We start from the raw sequence: 15,277 nt of genomic DNA on the forward strand, positions 1-15,277 counted from the left end.
GCTTCCCTTTGGAGACAAAAACACAAGTTTTGGAATGAGATTGCTTGCCCATGGAGAAAAAATGTCTCCCCATGGAGATTTTAAGGGTGCTCCACTAATAAAATTACACTTAAAATTCATTCCCATTACCGCAAATTATTAACGACTACCAAACGGGCCGTTAGGGTTATGCTATATGTAGCTTTAGGGTTGCATATAAGACATAAATACACTTTTTAAAATGGAAATAAGTTGTGAATTTATGGAAAATTTTTGCATCAACCGATATAATAAATGATCATTTAATGCAACTTATTTCCATTTTTAACTTCTTATATACAGCCCTTAGGGCTGCATATAGCTTTCCCCTTAATTTAATACTCCCTCCGTCCCATAATATAGTGCTTCATTTCCATTTTGGGTGTCCCAAAATATAGTGCTTGGTTCTATATTTAATTCCATAATTTTTTGTGATTTGCCTAGAAAAATCGTGTCATCATTATTTGTTTGCTTCTTGAAAATAGTTTTTTTGCTTTGTTTATTCAACCCAAGGTTGCATTTAATGCTCTTTCACCAATTATTCTTCACAACATTTATTTTAATAATAAAAAGTTTTTACTTTTCTCTTAGATTCTATTTACCTTAATTCCCGTGAAAAAATGGAATCAAGCACTATATTATGGGACGGAGGGAGTAGTCATTTAAGTAATATTATTCTATTTTTAGTTTTTTTTGATGGAAAAGAGATGTGCATTAATTAAGAGACAAAACGTCCATCAATATATACAGAGCAACTTCTCTGGGATAATGGTCTTTTTCCAACACTGCTCTACACCAAAAGGCACAACTCTAGCAAGGTTATGGGCAACAACATTTCAATCCCTCTTCACATGACTATAATGAATAGAGTTCAAATTCTTACTCAAACAAAGAACATCCCCTAAAATAGAATCTAAATCCGAAAAAAATAAAGACCCTTTTGACAACCTAGAAATAACAACGAGGGCATCTGACTCAACTATAACATTTGGTAGTCCATGAGATTTAGCACTGCGAACCGGGGCCATGCTTTGCATTGTGGGAATTAATTTTTTTCCCCTTTTTTAGAAAAAAATGAGATAATACAATTAGTAATTTTATTTGATTATTAGGGGTATTTTGGGTAAAGAGGATGGACACCAAAAGGTCATGAGTTAATATATATAATAGAGATACTAGGGCTGGCAAAAACTGCCCAACCTGAAACTGGCCTAAAAATTCAGAATTTGGGTTGAGATTTTCGATCTAAAAAAAGAAAATGGGTTGACCCAACCAAATATGAAAATATAATGGGTTAGATTCAGTGGTAGCATGTGCTACCCTTGTTACCACGTGGCTCCTCCACTGATTCCAAGTGATTCTTTTTTTTTTTTTTAGTGAACTTAGGATACCATTAATTAAGAGTTTATGGCAAAGAGTCGATTACAATCCGTAGCTAGTAAGTTCTTACAGTAATTAGGGGGGTGGGGAAGATTCCTAATTACATTAAAGTTTTCCAAAATGTTAATACATTCCTTCGCCAACTTGTCTGCAACTTGGTTGTCCTCTCTTTTAACGAACACGATCTTCATCTCCTGGAAATACAACCGAAGCTCCATGCATTGAATAACAATGTCACTATGTAAATCATCAAAATCCAAGTGATTCTTAAGTGATTCTTTATTGGTAAGGAAAAACCTATATTTTTTCTTCACTTGTTAAGGGTGAGAATTAATCCCAAAACGTATTAGAACCGAAAGAAATGCTCTTACCACTAATCTATGCCTTCCTCTCGATGATGAGTGACTTGGTACTATATAATAAACATATTTACTCAGAATTTCCCAGGTCAGAATTCAACAGAAGTGTTGTATTATTTGACAAGCATATATTATCCCATGCAGGCAGCCGGCCATGCATATTCTTAGATGAATATCGTTCCCAGAAACTTGATCTTCTAATATAATTATGTTAACTATTGAAATCAAAGTAGATAAGGAATATTTGGCACCATAGCCAACAACTGTAATCACACTTGCATAATCATAACTGATATCATGATCTTACAAGCCAATCAAAAAAAATTGCTTATTGCTTCCAAGAATTACAACCAGTATATCTAATTTGGACAATGAAGATGATATAATACAATTATACAAATACAAATCTAGGAGATTCTAGCAGGAGAGGTATCTCCAGATTACCATGAAAACAAATAAACAGCAACAAAATAATAATCACAAAATCCTGCATATCTTTACAAAAAATCTCAGGTATGGCGCATGGCCAACACCGCACACACCTATTAAGATGTTATGTCGTTTCGTGAGCTTACGCTCTCTCTTAGGTTCTTCAAGAAGCTACACTGTCGGATTTCCTTGATGTAGAAGACTAGTTTCTTGGTTCAAGGTGACTGTATATTAGGAGGAGACTGAGGAGATCCATTTTCAAGCAGAAAGTTTCTACTACAGTATGACCTAGTTGTACTCGACGAAGATGCAAGATACCTTCCTTCCCCACTATGAAAAAGATTATCAGTCTTTTGCATCTTCCCTTTGCTTGGTCTTTTTGCTTGGCTTTCTTCATATTCCTCATCTTGCATATTTTGGATAAAATCACTATGCAACGGGTCAGAACTCTCATAAAGAAGCCTTAGAACTTGCTTTATAGAAGGTCTACCTCGAGCTTCTGGGTGAGTGCACCATTTTATAACTGTAACAACTGTCTGAAGCTGATCATAATCGAAAAACTCTCCAATTTTGGGGTCCATTAGTTGTGAAAGTTTCGTTTCTGAAGATAGAAACACTTGGGCCCACTCTACTAGATTTCTGTTGTCTTGTATTGCTCGTCTTCCTGTCACTAGTTCTAGCAGGACCACACCATAACTGTAAACATCACTCTTCTCTGTAAGTTCCCGAGTGACGACATACTCTGGATCCATGTAACCTGAAATAGTTTTCAGAATTTAAAAGCTCTTCCTCAAGAGTAAATAATGCTGGATTCGAAGTTTAAACAATTATTTTGCTCTTTTTGCCAACCTGGAGTTCCTCGAACTTCAGTATTTATTGGTTCAAAGCAAATAGAACCATCTTTTGCAGCATATGCAAGACCAAAATCAGCAAGCTGGAGAAGATGTCAGAGGAAGAGAAGAATTAACATGAAGTTTTGGAATCAAAACAATTCATCAACTATACATACATTCCAAGATCATAGTAATATGTTTGAGGGTAAAAGAAAAAAGACTGAGATTTTGGATTAAAACAAAAGGCATTCTTCCTACAATATGCAAAGTGCAATAAATGATTCAGAGACCATTTCTGAACTTAAAATTTCTCCCCCTTTCCTTTTCTGACGGCTTCAGACTGGTTTAAGGGCATGAGGATGAATCTATGACATAACGTATACACGCCACGTGGCACCCCCTGTATATATGTCATGTTAACTAACAAAAGTAAGGGCTTGTTCTCTTCGACATAAAACAGCTGAACTGAAGTGAACTGAATTGAATTGAATTGAATTGAACTGAACTGAATTGAACTGAAATGAATAGTGATATGTGAGAGTAAAAGTATTGTCAAGAGCTGAACTGAACTGAAAATAAGCTGGGGAGGAATACAAATCTCAATAAGCATAGTTGTTTCCAACTAAAAGGGAAAAAGATTGTTAAATTAGAATCTGAGAAAAAGGAATAGCAGTAAAGTGGTTTCAAATGAAATGCCTATGACTATTAATAAAAAAGACTCTCATATTCAGTTCACATAAAACGTACAAAGGCAAGTTCACACAACAAATATGCTCAGGCAAAGAAGCCAAAAGTACCTTTGCTACAAAATTCTCGTCTAACAAAATGTTGCTGGACTTGATGTCTCTATGGCAAAGAGGAGGGTCACAATAAAAATGGAGGTATTCCTGCATGTAAGGTCTCAAAGTGTAAGCAACAAGGCCAAAACAAAGGACCATGGAAAAATAGAACTATGGAAACAGTGATAATTGATTGAGGTTACCAAAGCATTTGCCACATCAATCGCGATTTGGATTCTTGTCTGCCAGCAAAGTGGTGCTTTGTCTGGAGCTGCTAAAACAGAGTTTTTCAATAAGTTACCAAGTTTATTCTAAAAGGGAAATCATGTATCCGACAATTTTGCATAAAGTCTGTGTGGTTGAATGGAACACATTTCAATGGAAACGATCTTCCATGAAAAAAAACGTAAGAAAAAGAAAAATGTAAAATGTTGGTGAGAACGTATAATGAAATGAAGAGGAAACAAAGGATGGGATAAGTGATCCAACGAAAATAAGGAATAGGGAGGAAAATATGGCATTCCTTAAGAAAGGAATACGTCTTTCACTTGGAAAAGTTATTTTCCACTTAAGAAACCAAGGAAAATCTTCTCCTCCCAAACAAACACTGTCTAGTCTCTACAGCTTTACTAATATGAGAGAGGTAAATGTAGTCAAACTCACTATGGAGATGATCCTTCAAGCTTCCGTTTTTCATATATTCATACATAAGAAACCTGCAAAATTAAAGATAAATATAAATTATGTAATCAAAATTTTCCACTGGAGGATGCATGAAGATTACAGAAGCTATCCATATCCATTTGTACCCACCTTTCTTCCTTCTGAATGCAAAAGCCTCTAAGAGCTACAAGATGACGATGATGAAGTCTAGCCAAAAGTTCAATCTCTCTACAAAACTCATCCTCTGCTTGCTCTGATACTTTGTTCATCTGCTTCACTGCAACTATGACACCATCACTAAATTCGGCTTTATACACTGTTCCAAATCCACCTTGTCCAATGATTGTACTGAAGTTGTTAGTTGCTTTCCTTGTATCCTTGTAATTAAACTCCCGAAACATGGAAGAAGCCCCTGGCCCTGCAAGAAATTCCCAGCCAATTTTATCAGAGGATGTCTAAATACAAGTAGTCAAGAGTTCGTGCACAATTAGAAGACACATGATTAAATAAAGATGGTGATAATGAGTAGTTATTAGTTCGGATTTTATCATACCATCTTGAGTTCTACGTCCAGACCGACCAGAAGGTGCCCTATATGTCTTGAAGCCATTCTCTGAATCATCAAGCTCTCTACTCTTCCTGCGGATCAGAAATACTAAGACTAGAAGTAGCAAGAATGAAATGACAGTGACACCAATCCCAACACTTGTTATAGCTGTAAGCTGATGATATGAATGGTGATTCTCATGAGGAGATATGCCTGATATGCCCAATGACGGCTGACTTGGTGTAGCAGCAAGCACTGGACTTGGAGATTCCTTGGGAGATAATGGAGGTGAGGATGCCTCCGGGACTGGAATGTAGAGAAGTTGATAAGAATCAAAACAGTGCAGTAAAAACATTATATCCATATATGCAACAAAAAAGAATCTTCACAGAAAATGAGCTATAAGGGGATAGAAGGAAGAGGGAGAAAAGGCAGCTTGATTTAGAAATCCTAACGACAATGATGCTGCCCATCTCTAGAAGTTGGGTGATTAAATATGATAGAATATTCTGTCAATCGCTAAATAACATTAAAAAGCAGCAGTTAAAGTACCCTCTAGGCTTGAGTAGATTATAGAAAGAGCACAAGTGCACAACTTCAGATTTTAGTAGATAAGACTTACACTTTGTTTGGACAGCAATCATGGAAGGAAAGGTAGGGGAAGGGAAGAAAATGAAGGGGAGGGAAGAGTGAACTAGCATATCTCTTTCCAAACCTTTTCTTTCCTTCTCCCATGTTATATTTAAACAAATGAAAATGAATCCCTTCCTTTCCCTTCCCTTCATATTCCCCTATATCCAAACACACTAAAGCAGTGTGACAATATCTCCTAAGAAGGTGAAATCATGAAATGCACCAAGAAAGAAAATACCACACAATATGATCCATTGCCCAGGAGAGCGAGTGACAGACCACAGGAGTCCTGTGTTGGCCCTGTTGGCATATGAAAAACTAATCACATCAAACATTTCAATACTCGGGCAGCTATGTAGGAGTAATAGTGCTCTATCCAGGTAAAATGAACTAATTAGCTGCTTAAACAACCACCACCTAGTATGACTTTAGAGCATCCAAGTTAAAATGGCAAATTCAGTTTTAGAGACAACTTGCAACCAAGGACACTATCAAAGAATCAGGAGTCGCAAAATTCAATAATAAATACTTCATTTGTTTCTTTTTACTTGCAACAGTTTGACTTTCACATTTGCCAATGCATAATTTTAACCATCAATAAGTTTAATTACCGATAAATAAAAATTATAAAAAGTATATATTCGGAAAATATACATTCAGACGAATCTAACAAGATCCCACATGAATATGTTTTTCCTTAACTATAAATCACCAAACATAAACTAAGTAGAGTTGGTGAATAGTGTAAAAGTCAAACCGTTGCAAGTAAAAAGAAACGGAAGAATAAAATAGTGTTAGCATGCAAGAAATGTTGCCATGACAACCAAGACTTGATAAGATATTACTACAACTTTCAACAAGTTTTAGTTCTAAAAGCTCTTTTATGACAATATCTCCTAGAAGTTTAAGAGCAAGAAACTGCAGTCATTCTACAGTTTCTACTAACTGTGAAGTAGCAAGCTGCGCAATTTTACACTATTACTTAAGTTCATGTCAAATAAGAAACCCTGGTTCTCCTTTCTACCTAATAGCAACAGGAAAGCTAACCAGATCCCCAAATAATGACCAAATACACCCAGTGGCACCAGAAGAAGTTGCTCAAAATTGGTACCACTTTCATATTCAGATAGAGGCAAGACTTCAGCTAGCAGCTTACACTGCAGAACATCCTTTTGTGGCAAATATTTCCACTCCTATAAAGAAAAGAAAGTTGTTAGGGACCTTCGTCTTCAATATTGATGTCAACACAATACTTATTCCATCCTAAGAATCTGCAAACTTTTTTCTCTTTTCTCAAGATGTCGTGCAGCATAATCGCATTCCAGACAATTAAATGCATCCACATTACTGACATTTAAATGCATCCTGATGCCGTGCAGCATAATTTGCGATTCCGACTTAATAGAACTCATAGTCAACTAATAGTGTGTTTGAATATCAATCATAAAGGAAAGATAAGAGGAGGGAAGGAGTAGGCTAGCATTTTCTTTCCTCATTCCAACTGGAAAGATGATAAAATGTAGATCCTTACAATTTTTTTCTCTTTCCTTACTTTGTTTATCCCGTATCTAAATTAGAGAAAATGGACCTCTCACTCTTCCACCCCTCTGCTAAGACCTCTTCTTACCCTCCTATAATTTACACATACTGTAGGAGAGGGAAAGGTAAGGCACTAAGGTTACGAATCTAGCAGCAACAGATGGCACAACTTGAGTGGGTGACTCAGCAGAATATTCCCCGACCTATCATAACAGAATTAGTTATGTGAGTACGCAGTGTCAGTAGAGAGAGAAAGTCCTGGTTGTAAATGTAATAAATAGGAGATCAGCTCTTTGTTAAGGGTATCCAGAAATTGAATGAAGAGAAGTCTGTAGTAGGAGAGTCCTAACCTCTCGAAATTAAGGGTCATATTAGGAAGGTTTCCTTGATCTTGCGTTAATACATTTTCTATCTTGTAGCTATCTTGTTGTTTCTTGCTTAATCAACTGATTTAATCTGCTTAGCTACTGTGCTAACTGCTACTTAGCAACCCCGCCCCCCCCCCCCCCCCACATTCCCTCCAACTCTCATTCTAACACACACAACAAGAGATCTTTAGTAATGAGTTCATAGTAACAAGATTTTCAATAAATAGATTAAAGGCAATCGAAAATTGGTACTGACAAATACCTGTAGATCTAAGTCTTGGAACCCCAAAGAAACAGCTAGCAAATCCAACAGCAGAAACATTATCAGATTGACTGGCAAGAGTCACAAAAGTAGCATCTCGACAAGTGATGAGTGTAATGTTATCTTCAGCTACAATTCTCTGACGAAGATATACGAGGCTAGCATTTATACATCTCCGGCACCCAGTTTCTCCTGATAGTGCAAGTTGACAACTATCAGCTACATCAGTGAAGCCAGGAGACTGCAGCATCTGTGCAACACTGGTTCTACCCTTGCATTCATAATTTATAGGGATTTTGGTCCCAAATCTGCAAAAAGTTGTTGCATTTGCAGGCACTCCATAGAGTGCTAAAGTTTGTGACATGGTTTGGAGACAAACTTCAGATAGATCTGAACTGACCCCGAGATTACTGGTTGCATTTGCATAACGAGCAATAGAAAGTGCCACATATGCATTAATGTGACGGCAGCATTTTCCACGGGCATCTGGATTTGAACAGATGGAAGCCACAAGAGTAAAATTGGTTCCACTTAAGTTTAAGGGACATCCTGTGAGAAGAGAAAGGAGTTAGCCTAATGGACCAGAAGCTAAACACATTTCTTCCATTTGATTAATTTCATAAAACACAAAGATGCAGTAAGCGGAATGTAACATAACCGTAACACCTCATACGAACAAATCGTGGAAGATGTTATACAAGTTATAACTCTTACAGCAGAAGCTCAAAATCCTAAAGCACCATAATTGTATCCCTGCGTTGCATTTTGAGAAGGGCTTGGGCAAACCCCGAAAATTTTCAGCACAAAAGCTTAAGGCCTGTTCATTATCGTTTTTGTTTCCAAAAATATGGAAATCTAGTTTTGTATTTTCAGTTTTCACGATAAAAACAATACAATGGTTTTAGTATAAGTATGAATAATTTTATAGCTATATTTCAATCTAACCACTTAAAGTAAAATTGTGACACAAAAAACTGCAATGAAAACGCTCTCTTAGGAATGGTGAAAGATTGAACACAAATAAGTCCAGTCCTCCTATTATGGCAAGATGAGCCTTTTTTTTTTCCAAAGAGTGGCATGACAAGCAATTTTATCTTGAAATTTAGGTTATTCCTTCACTTGGGTCATTTTTATTTGCCAAAATAGAATCTTGGAAATTACAAGAACCACCAAAAACTCCTTTAACTTCAATAATTCTATAGCATGCATAATCCTGAACCATGTATGAGGCATGATACCCACTTTTTTAAAATAAAAAATAGTAATGGGAAATAGAAGTTAATGCTCAAACTTCACCTGCATTGTGAAATTTTCATGGATAAAATTATAAAATCTGAATAAAGTATCAAAAAAAAAATTGGCATGATACCCATCAACAACAAAAATGCAATCTTTTTTTTTTGGATATAAAAAACAAAATGCAATCTAAGAACAGCATTTATGGGACTGCACAAACAATCAACTTCAATTTCATTCAAAACAGATATTTCCTAAAAAATACCCATCAGCAAAAAAGTAACCATTTTTTTAAAACACAAGAAATCAACTTATCCTTAAAGTCAAAATTCAGAAAAAAAAAAAAAAAAAGTGGGTCAAATTCAGTCAAGAGATTAGAGTTCATCAAATTTAGACATAAAAAAGGTACCCATATTATTTCGACCATCCCAAAAAAAGAGTAAAATCTATATACCCAAAGTCAAATAAATGCAATAAAGCAAAAAAACACAATAAACAAAAATGAAAAAAAAAAATAGTAGAAAACAAACCTGTAAATGCTGGTTTAACTGGGAAAAGTTGGAGTAGAATAAAAATGGAGATTACAAAGAAAAAAGAAGAAATGGTGAATGCACTATTCATATTGATGGATGCACAACCTGTGTTACTGGTAACTGGTAATCCTAGGAGAGAGAAAGAGAGAGTAAATGTGACACAGACACACAGTGAAGTTAGGGGAACCTTGGAGGCTGCTAGTTGTTACTCTACTTGTTAGTGAGAGGTTTGTTTGTCTATATCTCTCTTTTGACTACACATGTGACATGTGTTGTGTGGAGTATAACTGAAAAATATCAACATTTTTTTTTCTCTCACTCTCTTATTTCTCCAGGTCATGGACAGGGTTGCAATTATTCTTTTTTTCTTCTCAAGTTATTGATTTGTTCTTATTATAAACATAAGGAAATGATTAATAACTTACATTAAGATTTGTGACTATTTTAAAAATTTAAAGGGTTTCATGGATAATATTGAGATATATTGAGATTTGTGCTAAGTAAGGCTAATGGACTAACGGGTAACTATATGTACAAATTCATTTGAACCAAAGAGAATGTACAAATTACTGAAAATTTTACAGTGTTATCTGGAACACGTCTAAGATGAGTATATTATTTTGAACAGCAGATGATAGTCTATTGGTGTTGGTATCATCTTTAATTTCATAAATTCTGAGATGGAGTCTCACCTCTTGTAAGGAGGGATCCCCAATTCCCGCCCCCACCTTGTAAGGGACTTCATCTTACCTTTAAAAAAATCAGGAATATGTGTACATTATGCATTTAAGGTGTGTTCGGCAATAATGGTTGTGGTAGTAGCTTGTAGCTGTGAGAGTAGTTGTTAGTTGTACTGATAGTTTTTAGTGGTTGACGTGTATTTGTTAATTGTTTGCTATTCAAGTAGTTGTATAAGATATTGATATTCGGTAAAACAAGATGTGAAAGTAGCTGTTTACAAATAGTTAAAAACTCAAACGAAACTTTAATGTATAATTTATACACCACTAAATCTAAAAGCTACAAATTGTAGCTTTTGACAAACACTACTTAGGGCGTGTTCGGCAAGCGTAGTTGTGGTGGTAGCTTTTAGCTGTGATAGTAGATGTTAGTTGTGCTGGTAGCTGTTAGTGGTTGGTGTGTAGCTGTTAGCTGTCCAAGTAGCGGTATAAAATATTGATGTTCGGTAAAAGAAGATGTCAAAGTAGCTGTCTAAGAATAACTAGTTGAAAACTCAAACAAAACTTTAACATATAATTTATACACCATTCAAAGTTACCCCAAAAGCTACAAATTGTAGCTTTTGACAAACACTACTAAAACACTACTTGTACCACTAAAAGTTACTTACACCACTACCTTGCCAAACACTGTTATTTTTTCTAATTAGTGTTTTGACCGAGTCAAGACACTAAAAGCTACTTAAAAAGCTTGTCCCGAACACGTCCTTATACCACAACGACCTAACCAAACACTACTAAAACACTACTTTTACCACTACCTAACCAACCACTACTACTATCTTAATTAGTGTTTTGACTAAGTCAAATTAAACACTAAAGCTACTTCAAAAGCTTGTGTCGAACACATCCATAGTAAATTTATTCAATTTTTGATGAGCAAATGTTTATTTCAGCAAATGTTCGTTTTTAGCATGAAATATGTTCTATTTTATGTAAAAATTGTCTATTTTTGATAAGGAAATGTTCTATTGCAGCAAATGTTCTATTTCAGCAAAATGTTCTATTTCAGCAAATGTTCATTTTAACCTTATTTTTCAGTGAAAAATATGTTCTATTTTCCATGAAATTTGTTCTTTTTTCAAGAAGCAAATGTTTTATTTCAACGAATGTTCGTTTAAAGTTATATGTTAACAATAAATATGTTCTATTTTTCATGAAAATATGTTCTATATTTGATAAGAAAATGTTCTATTCAAGTAAATGTTCATTTTTTAACCAAATTTTCAGTGAAAATGGGTTATGTTTTCAATGAGAAAATGTTCTATTTAAGTCTTATATTTAGAACTTTTTAGTCCTTATTTAGTACATGTTGCATTTATATGTTTGAACATTTAATTGAATATAATGTATGAATCATACTTGTTTGAATTGAAGAAACAAAAATATGGAGTATAAGTTTAATCTTTATATTATTATTTTTTACTTGTTATTGGTACCTTTGTTTATGTTTATACTAGCAATTTACGCACGCGATGCGTGCCTCATTTAAAAAAAAAAACAAATTCTACCTTTTTGGGGCATTAGCAAGGGTAAAATTTGATCCATAATCCCAAAATTGTAACCGGAAAGTATAAACTAATTTCAGTTTTTTTCCTTGTCTAACTTCTAAATTTTGTTTTCACACATTGATATTTAAAATTTCATCATTATAAATCTTGTCCTTTTCTAAATTTTAACACTTTGAGCTTCAATTATATTTGAAATGAAATTTTAAAATTTTCATATACAATTTGATATTGTAATTTTTTTTTTAGAAAAATAAAAATCGTTACTTTTCGCAAATTAATGTAGTTTTTTTTTTCTGAAAATGGATTTTTGCAAAAGTTGTTCGCAAAAAGTTTGATATTGTTTTTTTTTTTCAAAATTTATTTCTGAACATGGATTTTTTGCAAAAGTTTTGGGCAAAAATTTTAATATTGGCATTTTCTAAGAAAAAACTAAATTTATTTTATATGAAAATGAATTAAATTTAAGTCTGATTGTATAAAAACCCTTTTGAACTCATTACTATCATCTCCATTTTTTTAACTACATAACAGTCGACTAAGTTGCTATTGTTTATTTCACTAATGTGAAATAATTTTGAAGGTTAAAAGAATTATAGTACTAGGGTTATTCCCTGGTAAAAATGTTCCATTTCAACAATATAAAATGTTCGATTTTATAAGTAAAATCTTATAATGTTTCACTTCAACAATAAAATATATTTCTATATGAAAATGTGTTTCTATTCCTATTTTATTTTAGTTCTTATTGTTTCAATCTCTAGACGTTTTAAACCGCAATTGACTTTATTACAATGTTATATACAGCCATCGAATCAATTCACCATAGAAATTAGAACAGATAAGTTATAAAACACTTTTGAACAAAAGTATCAGATTCCCATACCTAGCAAGCAAACCTTGCCTTGGTTTGTTGGGGATACCAATCGTATTCTCTTATGTTAAGGAATAAGGACATCATTCATTATGTTTTTAGTGCTTCAACCATTGCGTGAGGTAGTAACTTTGCTGACCTCCTTTTTTCCTTTTTCAACTTTTTTCTTCCTTTATAGAGAGGATATTAAAGTTTACTTATTCCTTATATCTCAAAGTTCTGTTCTTTTGCTTTATGTGATAAAAGCTCAACATTTTTAGTAATAAATGTATTTAAAAATTAATTTATCTATGTTTTTTTTACTTGTGTTCACTTGAATTTTACACTATTTTTTCCGTGTGACCATATTTTCTAAAACTTGTATCTCCTAATTTGATTATAGATATAAATTATTTAAATTAGTGCTTATGATTCATGCGATATTTAAAGTTATCTAATAATATTGTTTACGATATTAAATGTCATTTACACGATATATTAATGCAGTTCTAGCTTAGTTAATTGAATATTCATAATTGGTAAAACAACTTGTATTATACTATCTAGCTATATGGATCAAACTAGCTATATTATCAATAAATTGTAAAGGAGTATCAACCTATAGTTTTCTTTTCAAACATTCATTCATTTATAAACAATCTCACAATTTTACCAGGGGCGGTTCTTGGCCTATGCTGTATAGGCGACGGAATAGGGCCCCAAAAATAGAGGGGCCCCGAAATATATTATATGTATTAAATGTTTGAAATTAAAACAAAAGGAAAGCATTTGGATTAGTGGTAAAGTAGTAAGGGATGGGCAATAGGGTTGCGGGTTCGATTCTAGGTAGGAGCAATTTTTTTTAGTTTTTGCTCTTTCAATTATGACTGCTGACTCATCACTTATTCACATTAATACTAACCATCACGCGTGGTTTTTTTTTTCTTTGGCTGCTTATTCCCCATTAATGGCTACTCTCTTCTCTCTCCTCCTAACTCTCTCTCATTAATTTCTACTCATACTCCTATATCTTTTTTTTGCAATTTTCCAATAAAATTTACTCTTAAACTTCAATTCAACAAATTTTGTCGGAAGTTCAAGAGATGGTGGTTTTAAATTGATGTACAATGTGTGGTTGGTGATTTTGTTTAGATTATATTAATATGATGTGATTAGATATTATGTTCAATATAAAAGTATTTTTTTAAATTGAGAATCTAATATCTTTTATAAACTAAATATGAAGGGCCAAATTTTAAAAAAGCGTATAGGGCCCCCGCTATGTTTGCCCCGCCCCTGAATTTTACTACTATTGTATTATTAGTGAAAACAATTATTGAACTTCAATGTTAAGTTTGATATGAGTGGTCCTTTTGATGGATGAAGGATTATATATAAGTGTTTAAGGATTAAAATAACCGCTTTAAATTTCAAAGTAACAAAAAGTACAACTTATTTTTTTTTAAGAGAGAAACACAACTCACTCTTAATTCCCGAAATAATCAAAGCTTAACTCAAAATAATTGAGAATCTCCTCCTCCTATTATTTATAGCTAGAATTTGATTGCTCCCTATTCTATTAGAGAAAACGAAACAAAAAAATCTAAGAATTAATAAAAAAGCGTCATAAACTTAGCTTAAAGAATGATGAATGATCCAAAATTTGGACCAAAATTAATCCTCAAAACTGTGAACTCTTCATCCCAAAACCCTATAATATATAAGTTCTATATACTACTTCAAGTGCTCTCTATTTAGTCAGGTACGTAAAGAGCCATTGGCTTCTACTTGAATTTAATCAACCAATAAAAATAGTAGCAAGTCTAATAAGGTATATCCGTATATATCCTAGCTAGTCATGGTTGGATCTACGTGGTAAGTTGTGGAGTCATTTAACTCCATTTAAATTTTAGTTTTTTGGATTTTTTTTAAAGAAAAATTTGTAGTTTTTAAATTTAAGATTTGACTATTTAACCCCATTAAATGTTTTATATTTATTTTAAATCCACTAATATATTAATCTTGATGCACCGTTGTTATTATTTTGGACGTCCATTCTCATTACTCTCATTCTCATAAAAAAAAAAAATATATTCTTGAATCTAGTAAGATTTCAACAATATCAACTCAAAAACATTCATAATAATTGATAAAATCGTAAGTGAATGAAGCGGAATTTCATGAATCATATTCATAAGCACTTAAATCAGGATCACATGCATATATAATTAAGGATCACAAACAAGTTTAGAAATAACCTTTGTAGCGTGATTTCCACAAAGCTTGAAGAACCCGGATTGAGAATCTCAGATGTGATTCCTCTACTTAGTCCACCAACCCGGATCAACACTCCACCAATGCTAGTTGGAAAGGAAGAAACTTCTTCTTTGTTTCTTGGAGTATAACGTGACTTTTGAAGAGAGAGAATAGGAGAGAGAAAATAATAAGAGAATAAACTGATGTTTTCTTTTCTGCCTAACCCAAATATATAAAAGTATTTAGGTCAGATTTTTCTCCCCTTTCTCCTCTCTTGGCCGGCCACCCTAGGGCCCTCTTGGGCTCTAGGTTTCTTTTGTTGATCCAAGTTTAATGTGTGA

At 33.6% G+C, this 15,277-nt stretch overlaps 1 protein-coding gene across 3 annotated transcripts; it reads right to left on the reverse strand.

The window, feature by feature from the left end:
- Nucleotides 1-1,998: 1,998 nt before the first annotated feature.
- LOC104904110 (probable receptor-like protein kinase At1g49730) lies at nt 1,999-9,873 on the reverse strand. 3 transcript variants are annotated; one of them, XM_048636196.2, is made up of 11 exons: nt 9,577-9,873; nt 7,811-8,359; nt 6,798-6,834; nt 5,222-5,314; nt 5,015-5,100; nt 4,612-4,879; nt 4,462-4,514; nt 4,002-4,072; nt 3,817-3,906; nt 3,036-3,120; nt 1,999-2,943 (listed from the first exon to the last, which is right to left on the reverse strand). In XM_048636196.2, exons 1-11 carry the CDS (start codon nt 9,665-9,667, stop codon nt 2,402-2,404), a joined length of 1,965 nt encoding a protein of 654 aa, XP_048492153.1. In that variant the 5' UTR covers nt 9,668-9,873; the 3' UTR covers nt 1,999-2,401. The 3 variants fall into 3 exon arrangements, with proteins under 3 accessions (XP_048492153.1, XP_010690602.2, XP_010690603.2); XM_010692300.4 differs by lacking the exon at nt 6,798-6,834 and having other exon boundaries at nt 5,015-5,314; nt 9,577-9,869; XM_010692301.4 differs by lacking the exon at nt 6,798-6,834 and having other exon boundaries at nt 4,002-4,069; nt 5,015-5,314; nt 9,577-9,865.
- Between the last annotated feature and the right edge of the window lie 5,404 nt (nt 9,874-15,277).

Source organism: Beta vulgaris, chromosome 9, assembly GCF_026745355.1.
Source record: "Beta vulgaris subsp. vulgaris cultivar EL10 chromosome 9, EL10.2, whole genome shotgun sequence".
Lineage (NCBI taxonomy): Eukaryota > Viridiplantae > Streptophyta > Magnoliopsida > Caryophyllales > Amaranthaceae > Beta > Beta vulgaris.

What these genes read in the sequence shown, in the direction of transcription:
- LOC104904110 (XM_010692300.4), bottom strand. Translation starts at nt 9,667, where the DNA reads ATGAATAGTGCATTCACCATTTCTTCTTTTTTCTTTGTAATCTCCATT. An exon ending in AGTTAAACCAGCATTTACAG is followed by an intron (nt 8,360 to 9,576) that starts GTTTGTTTTCTA and finishes CTCTTCTCACAG; the next exon opens with GATGTCCCTTAAACTTAAGT. An exon ending in TGGACGTAGAACTCAAGATG is followed by an intron (nt 4,880 to 5,014) that starts GTATGATAAAAT and finishes AATTTCTTGCAG; the next exon opens with GGCCAGGGGCTTCTTCCATG.